The sequence below is a fragment of the Triticum aestivum genome, chromosome 3D (assembly GCF_018294505.1).
Source record: "Triticum aestivum cultivar Chinese Spring chromosome 3D, IWGSC CS RefSeq v2.1, whole genome shotgun sequence".
Classification (NCBI taxonomy): Eukaryota; Viridiplantae; Streptophyta; class Magnoliopsida; order Poales; family Poaceae; genus Triticum; species Triticum aestivum.
The window spans coordinates 552,009,211-552,024,694 of NC_057802.1; the positions used below are offsets into that span (position 1 = coordinate 552,009,211).

At 45.3% G+C, this 15,484-nt stretch overlaps 1 protein-coding gene across 1 annotated transcript; it reads left to right on the top strand.

The window, feature by feature from the left end:
- Positions 1–812: 812 nt before the first annotated feature.
- Positions 813–2,054, top strand: LOC123075348 (RING-H2 finger protein ATL39-like). Its single transcript, XM_044497978.1, has 2 exons — positions 813–1,341; positions 1,500–2,054. The coding sequence occupies exons 1-2, from the start codon at positions 1,142–1,144 to the stop codon at positions 1,798–1,800; spliced, it is 501 nt and encodes a 166-aa protein (XP_044353913.1). The 5' UTR covers positions 813–1,141; the 3' UTR covers positions 1,801–2,054.
- The last annotated feature ends 13,430 nt before the right edge of the window (positions 2,055–15,484 follow it).

Sequence of the window (15,484 nt, forward strand, 5' to 3'; positions counted from 1 at the left end):
TTGAATATTTTTCAAAATAGACGAACATTTTTGAATCTGTGGGAATTATCATTTGTTTTGAACATACCAACGCTTTTCAAGATCACGAAAATTTTAGAATTCCCCTATCATTTTTCAAAATCATGACCAATTTTTTGAATTCACGAACATTTTATGATTTTAAACCTTTTTTCAAAATTCATAATTTTTCCGAAATTTGATTTTTTAATGCTAAATTACTTTGAAAAGAATAATGCAAAAAAGAAAAATCGAAATGAAAAGAGGTGGGCATCCCACCTGTACATGGGCCGGCCCGAAAGGGCACAAGGGGAGCTGGGGTGCGCGCTCGCTGTCTTTGCAGCGCGTGTGCACCAAATAGGAGGTCCCCATGCCCGGTTGGTTCACTGAAGTCGGAAGCGTGATGATGTACATGGAGTGGGCCGCATTTTTGGTCCGTGACACTGAGGGAGCCTCCTGGGCTGGGATTAGTAAAATTCTAAACGCACCCTCCCCGTTGATGTCGAGTTTTGGATTTCGCCCAAAAAAATTTAATTTCGGCCAAAATTCATCCATCTCGTTTGGGCCCGGTATTAGTACAAACCGGTCCAAGAATTTGGGCATATATGGATTTTCAGGTCGAGCCCTGGCCCAAAATAGCCCACACACATCGCAGTGGTATATAAACTGCAACCAACCTTTTGTAACCCTAACTTTCACCCCCCCTCCCCCCAAATCTCCACCCCTAGTGCGGCGTCCTTGGCAACCCAAGCCAGCAGAGGGAAGCAGCGCCGATCTGCCTCCACCCACCTCCTCCTCCAGTGCTCCAGGTGCGTCAAGCCTCCTTTCCTCCGGCACTCCACCTCCTCGAGCACTCCTGCCCATTCTTCTCTCTCCCATGGAGGGCGAAGGTTGCGACCGTCACTGCTCCGTGTACGGGGCGACCCTGTTGATGGCAGCAACACCGTGGAGCATGCCCACATGAGGTTGAGGATAATAATTTTTTGGGGTAGGGCTATCTCACACCCACTTGCCCACGGTCGATTTCCGACAGGAGCATCTTTCCTTCTTTGGCATATGGTCTTTATTCCTTTTCTAATCTGCACAAAAATTCATATGTGACTGGTTCACCTTCCTTTGTAGCATTGTGTCTGGCTTAACATAGATGGAATGTTTAGAGAAAGACAGTGGCCCCATGGCTGAATTTAGGAGAGAGGAATTTATTAGAGGAAAGGCACCGAGCCCCACAGTTGAATTCAAGGTGGGGGTCTGGGGAATACTTATTAGTAGAAGAAAGTCACCGAGCATGCAACCATCCAACACTTTCCGCGTGGGCATCGAGTGCCGCAGCGCTCGCACGAAGGAGTAAATCTGTTTTTTACATGTCTATTTGCCAAAGATTCTACATACACTTCTGCTCCGGTTTATTTCAAAATTTTGGAAATTTCGGTCAATTTTCATTCTTGGTTTGTCATTTTTGTATGAAACGTACTGAAAAAACAAAATTTGCCCATTTCCCGCAGGCCCCCGATGGCACCGGCGCATGCTCCTGGAGGCGGCGATGACGTGACCGTGGCACAGTGCCCAATCTGCATGGAGGAGCTGGTGGACAACAACAACCGTGGACTCGTCACAAGATTGCCCGGCTGCTTGCACTCCTTCCACGAAAGCTGCATCGCACAATGGTTCTGCAGGGCGGCCACGTGTCCGTGCTGCCGGCGCGACATGCCAACCTACAGTATCCGCGCGTACCCGCTGCCATCTTACTACCCGGAGACGACCATTACGGTCGCGCTGCCCATTCCGCGCCGTCCTCCACAATGATGAGATCGTTCCCCTGTACTGCACAGCAGGGCAGTATGCTGGCCCGGTGGAGAAGGATGATGCCAGGTTTCGAGCATGTATTGTGGTGTAACCGAACATTGCTCAAAATCAACCTATTTTTCGACAATGTAATATGTCTCTGTGCTTTTTTCAATTGAATGAAGACACGCATTTGGTTTTTTAAACCGGACGACTGAATTCACAGATGGTGACGGTTGATATATTTTGATAGTTCCTTGGATGCTGAATGTGGATTTGCCGTATTTTTCTTTAAATGCCATACTTGGCAATTTTTAAGAGAGCCAGTTGAAAGACCACAAGCTGCATCATGAACGAAATTTGCCCATACACCTGAGGACTACAAAAATAGAAACATTGATAAGGGAAGATGATCGTGCTACTGAGAGTATATGTGCTTGGGCATCAATGAGCGGATATTTGATCAGTTTAAGAAAGAATTGACAGAAGTACAATAGCTACCTGTGTGGTTTATATCTGGGTTTTCTGTGACCCGTGATGCCTTGATATACTAGTTTCCTAGAACCTTGCGCACAATCCTTTCAACAAAGTTCTTAATAGGTAGAGTCCCCATGGTTCCAATGAGGCACGCGTGGCAGAAATCATCACTAGTGCCAGCCATAGTGCGAATGGCCCAAGCCCGAGGTAATTGGTTTATGTCAGATAATCCTTGTGGAATAACTTTATAGAAAGCATTTCATGCCTGCAGCAACAGAAAGAATTATTTACAATCACTTCGAACAGCAAATGCCAATTGATCAAGGAAAGAAATAAGCTTCTTATTCAAAATTCAGTGGTTCAAGGTCAGAGATTTCTTGCAGTCTGAACTAGTGGAGAACTCGAGATGCAGCACCCATTTATATGGACAGTGGTTTTTACAAGGATGCTGAGCATGCCTTACGTCACTTCATTAGTTTGTTTTCATGTTGAGATGTAATGAACAACCATCTTTCCGGCATTTCTGTCGGGAGGGGAATTTCTAGTGGAACCAAACCAAACCTGCGGGATGAGCAACAAGAAGAAATTTTTACAAAGAAGAAATGAGCTTCTTATTCAAAATTCCGTACTTGACAAAGATTGAAACTTACGCAGTGCCATCGGTTCGTCCTTCACGACCTCCCATGCTTCAATCTTCCCGGCTGAACCATTCAATTGCGGTCATCTTGTCCGGCGACGCGACCTGCATATGACGCGGTTAGCTCAGAACGTAACTTGGGCACGATGCGCCGCGCCGACCACAGTGCAGGGGCCAAGGAAAACGCCATGTACAAAGCTAACCTCCCAAGAGGGTTAATCGATTCTGTCCAGGTGCTCTAGCTTGCCCGTCTATATTTTCTTATTCAGTCAATGCCGATGAGCGACCATGAATGACTTCCATAGTTGATGCAGTCATAAACTCTTAATGTATGACGCCACTTGTCCTAACTGATTTCCTGTTTTCTAACTAACCAATTATCTATTGGATCAATGTATTATGTCATTATGTGTAACTTGTAGCAGCAATATCTACAGAAAGTACATGTCTTACATATCTAACCATATGATCGCAAAGAGCTGGATCTGGCGCGGGCGGATCGCGGCGGTTGTTGGCGGCGCACTGGAGGCGGGGCGCACCGGCGCGGACTTGGGGGCGACGGCAGGGCTCACGCTCGCGGTTTCCCCTGGTGTGCGTGGGAGTCCGCTCGGGGCGCGCGGCGGCGGCCCTCGGCAAGCGGTGGCTGGCGCTGGGCTCTCGGCGGCGCTACGGCATGTGCAGGCGGCGATGGTCCCTGTGCGCGGTCGGCGGCTCCGTCTCTGACCCGGACGGCGCGGGGATGGCGGCGGCCCGGCGTGGCCGGCGATCTGGATGTGGTGGTGCTGGCGGCTCGCTGATCTGCCGGTGCTCCAGGGTTCTGCCTGGTGGTGCTGGTGGTGACGGCGGCCCGTGCACGAGAGTTGGATCCTTTCGAACTGATTTGGGTGAAAACTTGCCTTCGACGTCTGCTAAGGCCGGCGGTGGCGGCGCTATCTGCGTCGTTCCCTTCTTGAAGGCATCACCGTGGAGAAGTTTAAGGCCACTCTCTGCTACCTCCGGGGGAAACCCTTGATCGGATGATCGGATGACGGCGGCGCTCTGGTGTCGTTCCTCCCTTGGAGGCGTCATTCTTGGAGGTACACACGTGATCGAGGGACCAGAGGACGGATTCTTTGGTGGAGCGGTGATTCATCCTACACACTGATGGCGACGGATCTTAACGACGTGGCGCAGTGCAGATTCGGAGTTCGTTGTGGGAGAATGGACTCGCGCAGGAGGACGACACTGTTGGGCGTCGTGGTGGCGTCGATAGCAGAGAGACCTGGCACGGTACATGCAACAGTACATCTCTGAAGATGGATTGGTGGCAGGTGGCTGCGGCGGCCTCATACTCGGCAGGCGTCCTGGTTGAGGAGTGCGCCGGACTGGTAGGTGCCCCATACCAGGCAGGCGTCCTGGTTGGGACCTCAGGTCTTAGATGTTTAGGTTTGGCTGCGATGTCTGTTTGGTATTAGGCCCAGACTATCTGCGCCCCTTCATCAATTGGATAGGTGTAGCAACAGTTGTTGCTTAGACGGTGGCTTTAGTCTTGCTGTTGTTTGGTTTTGTAAGGTCTTGTGAGAATAATTAATAAAGTGGCCGTATGTATCGCCCAGATACAGAGGCCGGGGTCATCCTCCTTTTCTAAAAAAAATATATGATCGCAAAGAGCTGAAGACGTGGATATGAATGTATATAAAGAGTAAGGAGCTATCATGACATAGGTCAGGTATAAGAAGTCTCACCTTCATTTCTGGAGTAGTGAGCTCATACACAAGGGGACTACTTGCAAAGAAATCCCACTGTATTTACTTAGCTATCTCCAAGGCTTTCAAGTTTGCCCTGAAGGTTTGCGTCCATTTTAACATTCATGGACCATTTAGAGCACCGATCACATGTGCAAACAAGGGTGCCAACATTACCTGTGGATTTGCAGTATTTCCTTTTCTTTAAATTTCAGACCTGGCAATTTTTAAGAGAGCCAGTTGACGAACCGCAGCCTGCATCAGGAACGAAATTTCTAGTGTAGAAAAGGAAACAAACTAATTCCCAAAGTGAGAAGTCCACTTTTCAACCCTAAACAACCAGTCGGTTTGATTTACAACCCCAATCTTTGAAACCGGTTAAATTGCACCCTCAACTTACCATAAAATTCAAATGACAACCCTGGTTATGGTTTTGAGCTAGTAAACCGGTTTTGACCGATTCAAAGCTGACTCTGCTGCCCACGCACGCACACATCCAAACCAAACACCCCCTCTCTCTCCTCTCTCTCTCTGTTCGTTCCACCCCCAAACGGCCAAGCTCCGACCCAAGTCCTTGCCGCCGCCGCTGCCTGGGATGCTAAGGCCCGCCGCGCCGCCGCCGCCGCCGGTTACCAGAGACCGGCAGCGCCGCCACACCACCGCCGGCTTCCTTTCTGTCTTCCATCTCTTGCCCCTTTCCCGCAGCCACGACTAGCTGCTGCTGCTCCTCCCCGTGCAGTACGTCATGCACGCTCCTCCGCAGTGGAACCACATGCAGTACGTCACCAGCGCCGTGTTCCTCCTCCCCGACTACTCGAGCTACCTCACGGAGGCAGGCGAGGGCGCGACGCTGAGGTGCGCGGGCTGCGGGGCGTCGGCTGACGACGCCGAGGTATTCGTGCACGCCAGGGCGCATGTGGACTAGCTAGGTCCTAGGGCGCAACCCGTGCGGGGGTCATCTGCTTGGTGTGGCGGCGTCGCGTCCCCGGTAGCCGGCGGCGGAGGTGGTGGCGGCGGCGGCGGCGGGGACTTGGGTCGGGGCTTGCGGGTGGAACGAAGACAATTGAACAGAGAGAGGGGGTCAAGTTTGGATGTGTGCTGCTGAGTCAGCTTTTACTATTTTTTTAGGTGAATCAACTTTGACTAGGTCAAAACCGGTTGACCAGCTCAAAACCGTGACCAGGGTTGACTTTTAAACTTTATGTTATATTTATGGTGTAATTCGACCGATTTCAAAGATGAGGGTTGTAAATCAAACCAAATGATTAGTTCAAGGTTGAAAAGATGGTACTGACAGAAAATTATGCGGCATTCATCAAATATGACATAGAAAAGGGTTTGCAGTTATTCTACAAAATTAAATAGAACTAACTCCATATCGGACCTTTGGGTGATCCAGATTGAACAAGATGTTAGAATCAGAAATTTCAGCCGACATGCTCCTCTTGCTTCCATCGAACACTAGAAACACCAGAAGAACGCCCGTGCGTTGCAACGGGGCCACATTAACTTTAAAAGTTCAATATTACAATATTGGCGACCTTTTTTACCATCAAATTCCTCACACACACTCTCTTCCTCCCTCTTCCTCACTCTCTCTCCCCCTCTCCCTCTCTCTCTCTAACACACACACATATCCATCTTATTGGGTACGGGACCATAATCCATATATTTCACACACACACGCTAGTGCATAACAATATGGATTATGTGTATTATATTTGCCACCACAACTGAGGAAATTAATTTCATGTAAATCGGCCAGCCACAGCTCCAAGAATACGCGGAGGAGGTGGCCCGGGTCGGCGTCGGCGCCGTCCGGCGCGGGCCACGTGCCCGCTTCCAAGTGCACGTGCAATGCACGTCTTCACAAATATTATAACCAGATGTGAGAAATCACATGCATAGAAAAGACATTCTGATAGCAATCCAAATACCATAAATCAACTTTTTATTATTAGAAGATGTATTAGAAGGTTTGCATGCTGATGTATTATAAGAAGAAATAGACATTACATAGAGTCGGGCGGCTATGCCGCGGTTACAAAGACGACGCGACTACACCTAGCGGACAACCATAATGTCGCGGAAAGGAAAACAACCCACATACAGTTGAAATGAAACTATCTCCAGATATCAGCCAACCCTTTGGGCTTTGGCCCTGGAGAGCTTCCGCAATCCGACTTCGTCCTTGATACGCCGGCAAAGCTCCTGGGCCAATGAACTTATGATTCAAATGTCCAAAAAATGCTATAATTTATCATTCTATGCATAGTGTAAAGAGTGAAGACACAAGCAATTATCTCAGTAATTCGTAAATTAGATTATGCAATTCTCATGGATGTTGTCTCCAATTTCATTCTCGGTGTATAGGTGAGAAGTGCACCAAAAATCGTGTTATGAGAATAAACATTCGTGCCATGTAATCGGCACTGTACATAGTAATCAAAGTTGCTGGAAGTTGTCAATAAGTACCATTCCCAACATCGTGCACAAAATTATACATGGCCAAGACTAAATCAATACGTAAATCTGCAATGTTAACTGACCATGTAAACAAATTAAACACAATTAAGGTAAATCTGCTTGGATTGTGCATCATTCGGGTAAAGAAAGTAGAATACAAAATGTGATACATGGAAGCAGTGCCGTGGGTAGGATTTCGCCACGCCCAGGGACAGACACTCGTTGGAACAGTATCTACTGTGCGCTACTGCGATAAATTTGTGTGTTATTTTTCTTGTGGAATGGAAAGTAGAAGGGTCCTTAAAACTCAGGCATGCCTAGCATTGTAATGTGGTAGTCAACCATTAGCATTTACATAAAATTCATCATTGTCATACTCATAATCTAATGCAGGCAGAGTAACAATGATATGATTAGGGGCAAAACAATTCCCCGAAAACAATAAATCAGTAATGAATAAATAGATACATGTTGTTCTTAAAACCAACCATTCTTGTTGCCTGGCTCTAGGATTAGAGAGAGACCCTGAGGAGATGGTCAGAGGGGGAAGGTGCACATCTACAAGGACTTGTTAGGGAACACAATTAAATTATCTGATTCCATTGAGTTAAATAAGGATAGCGAGATCTGCAAAAATGTAGACAACATGTAGGCTTGTTATGCACTTATTATGGCTAGTATCAACTTCAAATATTTTTTCTGGATGACCATCGCTTTAGTTAACAGACCATTAAAACATCCTCTGAATTTCCAAGGCACTGTAGCGGATAATACCTTAAAGAAGATGAAGACTTGCTTCCAACTGAAGAAGCAAGGCTTGAATCTATTATAATTCACATTTGGTTGCATATTGTATGCGCACACAGCTTCATGCAATAATTCTATCATAATTATCAAACGGATAAAAAGGAAAACAATACAACCTTATTTATTTATACTACCATACTACTTTCGTTCCTTTGCAGCAGGTATGATACTATGCAACAGCGTAATTTCTGAAGAAACAAGTGACCAACTTTGTTCGAAACGATATCCCTCGAGTTCTCTTAAGATCCATAAGAGAAGTAGTCGCAGAACTGAAATGAACAACCCACAAAGCTTTGACATCCAAATGCAAAAGGGGTGAGAGTGTTGGGGAACGTAGTAATTTCAAAAAAATTCCTACGCACACGCAATATCATGGTGATGCATAGCAACGAGAGGGGAGAGTGTATCCACGTATCCTAGTAGACCGAAAGCGGAAGCAGTAGCACAACGCGGTTGATGTAGTCGTACGTCTTCACGATCCGACCGATCCAAGTACCGAACGTACGGCACCTCCGAGTTCAGCACACGTTCAGCTCGATGACGTCCCTCGAACTCCGATCCAGCCGAGCTTTGAGGGAGAGTTCCGTCAGCACGACGACGTGGTGACGATGATGATGTTCTACCGTCGCAGGGCTTCGCCTAAGCACCGGTACGATATGACCGAGGTAGATTATGGTGGAGGGGGGCACCGCACACGGCTAAGAGATCCAAGGGATCAATTGTTGTGTCTATGGGGTGCCCCCTGGCCACGCATATAAAGGAGTGGAGGAGGGGGAGAGGGCCGGCCCCTATGGCGCGCCCCGGAGGAGTCCTACTCCCACCGGGAGTAGGATTCCTCCCCTTCCAAGTAGTAGGAGTAGGAGACAAGGAAGGGGAAGAGGGAAGAGAAGGAAGGAGGGGGCGCCGCCCCTCCCCTAGTCCAATTCGGACTAGTCCTTGGGGGGGGGGGGACGCGGCCTGCCTCTCTCTCCCCTAAAGCCCAATAAGGCCCATAAACTTCTTCCCCCGTATTCCCGTAACTCCCCGGTACTCCGAAAAATACCCGAACCACTCGGAACCTTTCCGATGTCTGAACATAGTCGTCCAATATATCGATCTTTACGTATCGACCATTTCGAGACTCCTCGTCATGTCCCCGATCTCATCCGGGACACCGAACTATCTTCGGTACATCAAATCACATAAACTCATAATACAAATCGTCGCCACGTATTCTATATCACATAAACTCATAATACCTACGGGTTCGATAACTATGTAGACATGACCGGGACACGTCTCCGGTCAATAACCAATAGCGGAACCCGGATGCTCATATTGGCTCCCACATATTCTACGAAGATCTTTATCGGTCAAACCGCATAGCAACATACGTTGTTCCCTTTGTCATCGGTATGTTACTTGCCCGAGATTCGATCGTCGGTATCTTAATACCTAGTTCAATCTCGTTACCAGCAAGTCTCTTTACTCGTTCCGTAATACATCATCCCGCAACTAACTCATTAGTTGCAATGCTTGCAAGGCTTATAGTGATGTGCATTACCGAGTGGGCCCAGAGATACCTCTCCGACAATCGGAGTGACAAATCCTAATCTCGAAATACGCCAACCCAACAAGTACCTTCGGAGACACCTGTAGAGCACCTTTATAATCACCCAGTTACGTTGTGACGTTTGGTAGCACACAAAGTGTTCCTCTGGTAAACGGGAGTTGCATAATCTCATAATCATAGGAACATGTATAAGTCATGAAGAAAGCAATAGCAGAATACTAAACGATCGAGTACTAAGCTAACGGAATGGGTCAAGTCAATCACATCATTCTCCTAATGATGTGATCCCATTAATCAAATGACAACTCATGTCAATGGCTAGGAAACATAACCATCTTTGATCAACGAGCTAGTCAAGTAGAGGCATACTAATGACACTCTGTTTGTCTATGTATTCACACAAGTATTATGTTTCCGGTTAATACAATTCTAGCATGAATAATAAACATTTATCATGAGAATAAGGAAATAAATAATAACTTTATTATTGCCTCTAGGGCATATTTCCTTCAGTCTCCCACTTGCACTAGAGTCAATAATCTAGTTCACATCGCCATGTGATTTAACACCAATAGTTCACATCACCATGTGATTAACACCCATAGTTCACATCGTCATGTGACCAACACCCAAAGGGTTTACTAGAGTCAATAATCTAGTTCACATTGCTATGTGATTAACACCGAAAGAGTACTAAGGTGTGATCATGTTTTGCTTGTGAGAGAAGTTTAGTCAGCGGGTCTGCCACATTCAGATCCGTATGTATTTTGCAAATTTTATGTCAACAATGCTCTGCACGGAGCTACTCTAGCTAATTGCTCCCACTTTCAATATGTATCCAGATTGAGACTTAGAGTCATTTGGATCAGTGTTAAAACTTGCATCGACGTAACCCTTTACGATGAACCTTTTTGTCACCTCCATACTCGAGGAACATATCCTTATTCCACTAAGGATAATTTTGACTGCTGCCCAGTGTTCGACTCCTAGATCACTATTGTACTCCCTTGCCAAAATCAGTGTAGGGTATACAATAGATCCGGTACACAACATGACATACTTTATAGAACCTATGGCTGAGGCATAGGGAATGACTTTCATTCTCTTTCTATCTTCTGCCGTGGTCGGGCTTTGAGTCTTACTCAATTTCACACCTTGTAACACATCCAAGAACTCTTTCTTTGACTGTTCCATTTTGAACTACTTCAAAATCTTGTCAAGGTATGTACTCATTGAAAAAAACTTATCAAGCGTCTTGATCTATCTCTATAGATCTTGATGCTCAATATGTAAGCAGCTTCACCGAGGTCTTTCTTTGAAAAACTCCTTTCAAACACTCCTTTATGCTTTGCTGAATAATTCTACATTATTTCCGATCAACAATATGTCATTCACACATACTTATCAGAGATGCTGTAGTGCTCCCACTCACTTTCTTGTAAATACAGGCTTCACCACAAGTCTGTATAAAACTATATGCTTTGATCAACTTATCAAAGCGTATATTCCTACTCCGAGATGCTTGCACCAGTCCATAGATGGATCGCTGGAGCTTGCATATTTTGTTAGCACCTTTAGGATTGACAAAACCTTCTGGTTGCATCATATACAACTCTTCTTTAATAAATCCATTAAGGAATGCAGTTTTGTTTATCCATTTGCCAGATTTCATAAAATGCGGCAATTGCTAACATGATTCGGACGGACTTAAGCATAGATACAAGTGAGAAACTCTCATCGTAGTCAACACCTTGAACTTGTCGAAAACCTTTTTGCGACAATTCTAACTTTGTAGATAGTAACACTACTATCAGCGTCCGTCTTCCTCTTGAGGATCCATTTAATTTCTATGGCTTGCCGATCATCGGGCAAGTCAACCAAAGTCCATACTTTATTCTCATACATGGATCCCATCTCAGATTTCATGGCCTCAAGCCATTTCGCGGAATCTGGGCTCATCATCGCTTCCTCATAGTTCGTAGGTTCATCATGGTCAAGTAACATGACCTCCAGAACAGGATTACCGTACCACTCTGGTGCGGATCTCACTCTGGTAGACCTACGAGGTTCAGTAGTAACTTGATCTGAAGTTACATGATCATCATCATTAGCTTCCTCACTAATTGGTGTAGGAGTCACATGAACAGATTTCTGTGATGAACTACTTTGCAATAAGGGAGCAGGTACAGTTACCTCATCAAGTTCTACTTTACTCCCACTCACTTCTTTCAAGAGAAACTCCTTCTCTAGAAAGGATCCTTTCTCAGCAACGAATAACTTGCCTTCGGATCTGTGATAGAAGGTGTACCCAACATTTTCTTTTGGGTATCCTATGAAGACGCACTTCTCCGATTTGGGTTTGAGCTTATCAGGTTGAAACTTTTTCACATAAGCATTGTAACCTCAAACTTTAAGAAACGACAACTTTGGTTTCTTACCAAACCACAGTTCATACGGTGTCGTCTCAACGGATTTAGATGGTGCCCTTTTTAACGTGAATGCAGCTGTCTCTAATTCATAACCCCAAAACGATAGTGGTAGATCGGTAAGAAACATCATAGATTGCACCATATCTAATAAAGTACAGTTATGAGTCCAGACACACCATTACACTGTGGTGTTCCAGGTGGCGTGAGTAGTGAAACTATTTCACATTGTTTTAACTGAAGGCCAAACTCATAACTCAAATATTTTACCTCTGCAATCATATCGTAGAAACTTTATTTTCTTGTTATGATGATTTTTCACTTCACTCTGAAATTATATGAACTTTTCAAATGTTTCAGTTCATCAAGTAGATATACCCATATCTGCTCAAATCATCTGTGAAGGTCAGAAAATAACGATACCTGCCGCGAGCCTCAATATTCATCGGACCACATACATCAGTATGTATGATTTCCAACAAATCTGTTGCTCGCTCCATTGTTCCTGAGAACGGCGTTTTAGTCATCTTGCCCAAGAGGCATGGTTCCCAAGCATCAAGTGATTCGTAATCAAGTGATTCCAAAAGCCCATCAGCATGGAGTTTCTTCATGCGCTTTACACCAATATGACCTAAACGGCAGTGCCACAAATAAGTTGCACTATCATTATTAACTTTGCATCTTCTGGCTTCAATATTATGAATATGTGTATCACTACGATCGAGATCCAACGAACCATTTTCATTGAGTGTGTAACCATATAAGGTTTTATTCATGTAAACAGAACAACAATTATTCTCTAACTTAAATGAATAAACGTATTGCAATAAACATGATCAAATCATATTCATGCTCAACGCAAACACCAAATAACACTTATTTAGGTTCAACACTAATCCCGAAAGTATAGGGAGTGTGCGATGATGATCATATCAATTTTGGAACCACTTCCAATACACATCGTCACTTCATCCTTAACTAGTTTCTGTTCATTATGCAACTCCCGTTTCGAGTTACTACTCTTTAGCAACTGAACCAGTATCAAGTACCGAGGGGTTGCTATAAACACTAGTAAAGTACACATCAGTAACATGTATATCAAATATACTTTTGTTCACTTTGCCATCCTTCTTATCCGCCAATTATATGGGGTAGTTCCGCTTCAAGTGACCATTCCTTTTTGCAGTAGAAGCACTCAGTATCAGGCTTAGGTCCAAACTTGGGCTTGTTCACTTGAGCAGCAACTTGCTTGCCGTTCTTCTTGAAGTTTCCCTTCTTTCCCTTTGCCCTTTACTTGAAACTAGTGATCTTGTTAACCATCAACACTTGATGCTCTTTTCTTGATTTCTACCTTCGCCGATCTCAGCATCGCGAAGAGCTCGGGAATTACTTTCGTCATCCCTTGCATATTATAGTTCATCACGAAGTTCTATTAACTTGGTGATAGTGACTAGAGAACTTTGTCAATTACTATCTTATCTGGAAGATTAACTCCCACTTGATTCAAGTAATTTTAGTATTCAGACAATCTGAGCACACGCTCACTGGTTGAGCTATTCTCCTCCATCTTATTGGCAAAGTACTGTCAGAGGTCTCATACCTCTCGACATGGACATGAGTATGAAATACCAATTTCAACTCTTGGAACATCTTATATGCTCAGTGGCGTTCAAAACATTTTTGAAGTCCCGGTTCTAAGCCGTAAAGCATGGTGCACTAAACTATCAAGTAGTTATCATACCGAGCTTTTGTCAAAATGTTCAAAACGTCTGCATCTGCTCCTGCAATAGTTCTGTCACCTAGCGGTGCATCAACGACATAATACTTCTGTGCAGCAATGAGGATAATCCTCAGATCACGGAGCTAGTCCGCATCTTTGCTACTAACATCTTTCAACTTATTTTTAAAAATGCATGTTGGGTCTTTGAAACAGTTCAAATCATTTCGATGCACTTATTGAATGGAAACTTGAATTGAGAGAAAAGGTAGAAACATATCAAAACAAAACAGGGGAGCTAAACGCGAGCTATTGATCTACAACATAGACATGCTAATATTACCAGGACTAAGTCTATGATAAATTAAAGTTCAATTAATCATATTACTTAAGAACTCCCACTTAGATAGACATCCCTCTAATCATCTAAGTGATCACGTGATCCATATCAACTAAACCATGTCCGATCATCACGTGAGATGGAGTAGTTTCAATGGTGAACATCACTATGTTGATCATATCTACTATATGATTCACGCTTGACCTTTCGGTCTCCAGTGTTCCGAGGCCATATCTGCATATGCTAGGCTCATCAAGTTTAACCTGAGTATTCCGCGTGTGCAACTGTTTTGCACCCGTTGTATTTGAACGTAGAGCCTATCACACCCGATCATCACGTGGTGTCTCAGCACGAAGAACTTTCGCAACGGTGCATATTCAGGGAGAACACTTATACCTTGAAATTTAGTGAGAGATCATCTTATAATGCTACCGTCGATCTAAGCAAAATAAGATGCATAAAAGATAAACATCACATGCAATCAATATAAGTGATATGATATGGCCATCATCATCTTGTGCTTGTGATCTCCATCTCTGAAGCACCGTCATGATCACCATCGTCACCGGCGCGACACCTTGATCTCCATCGTACCATCGTTGTCATCTCGCCAACTTATGCTTCTACGACTATCGCTACCGCTTAGTGATAAAGTAAAGTATTACAGAGCGTTTGCATTGCATACAATAAAGCGACAACCATATGGCTCCTGCCAGTTGCCGATAACTCGGTTACAAAACATGATCATCTCATACAATAAAATATAGCATCATGTCTTGACCATATCACATCACAACATGCCCTGCAAAAACAAGTTAGACGTCCTCTACTTTGTTGTTGCAAGTTTTACGTGGCTGCTACGGGCTGAGCAAGAACCGTTCTTACCTACATCAAAACCACAACGATAGTTTGTCAAGTTACGAAAGCGGAAGCGTTAGCACAACGCGGTTGATGTAGTCGTACGTCTTCACGATCCGACCGATCCAAGTACCGAACGTACGGCACCTCCGAGTTCAGCACACGTTCAGCTCGATGACGTCCCTCGAACTCCGATCCAGCCGAGCTTTGAGGGAGAGTTCCGTCAGCACGACGACGTGGTGACGATGATGATGTCCTACCGCCGCAGGGCTTCGCCTAAGCACCGGTACGATATGACCGAGGTGGATTATGGTGGAGGGGGCATCGCACACGGCTAAGAGATCCAAGGGATCAATTGTTGTGTCTATGGGGTGCCCCCTGGCCACGTAAATAAAGGAGTGGAGGAGGGGGAGAGGGCCGGCCCCTATGGCGCGCCCTGGAGGAGTCCTACTCCCACCGGGAGTAGGATTCCTCCCCTTCCAATTAGTAGGAGTAGGAGACAAGGAAGGGGAAGAGGGAAGAGAAGGAAGGAGGGGACGCCGCCCCTCCCCCTAGTCCAATTCGGACTATTCATTGGGGGCGCGGCCTGCCTCTCTCTCTCCCCTAAAGCCCAATAAGGCCCATAAACTTCTTCCCCCGTATTCCCGTAACTCCCCGGTACTCCGAAAAATACCCGAACCACTCGGAACCTTTCCGATGTC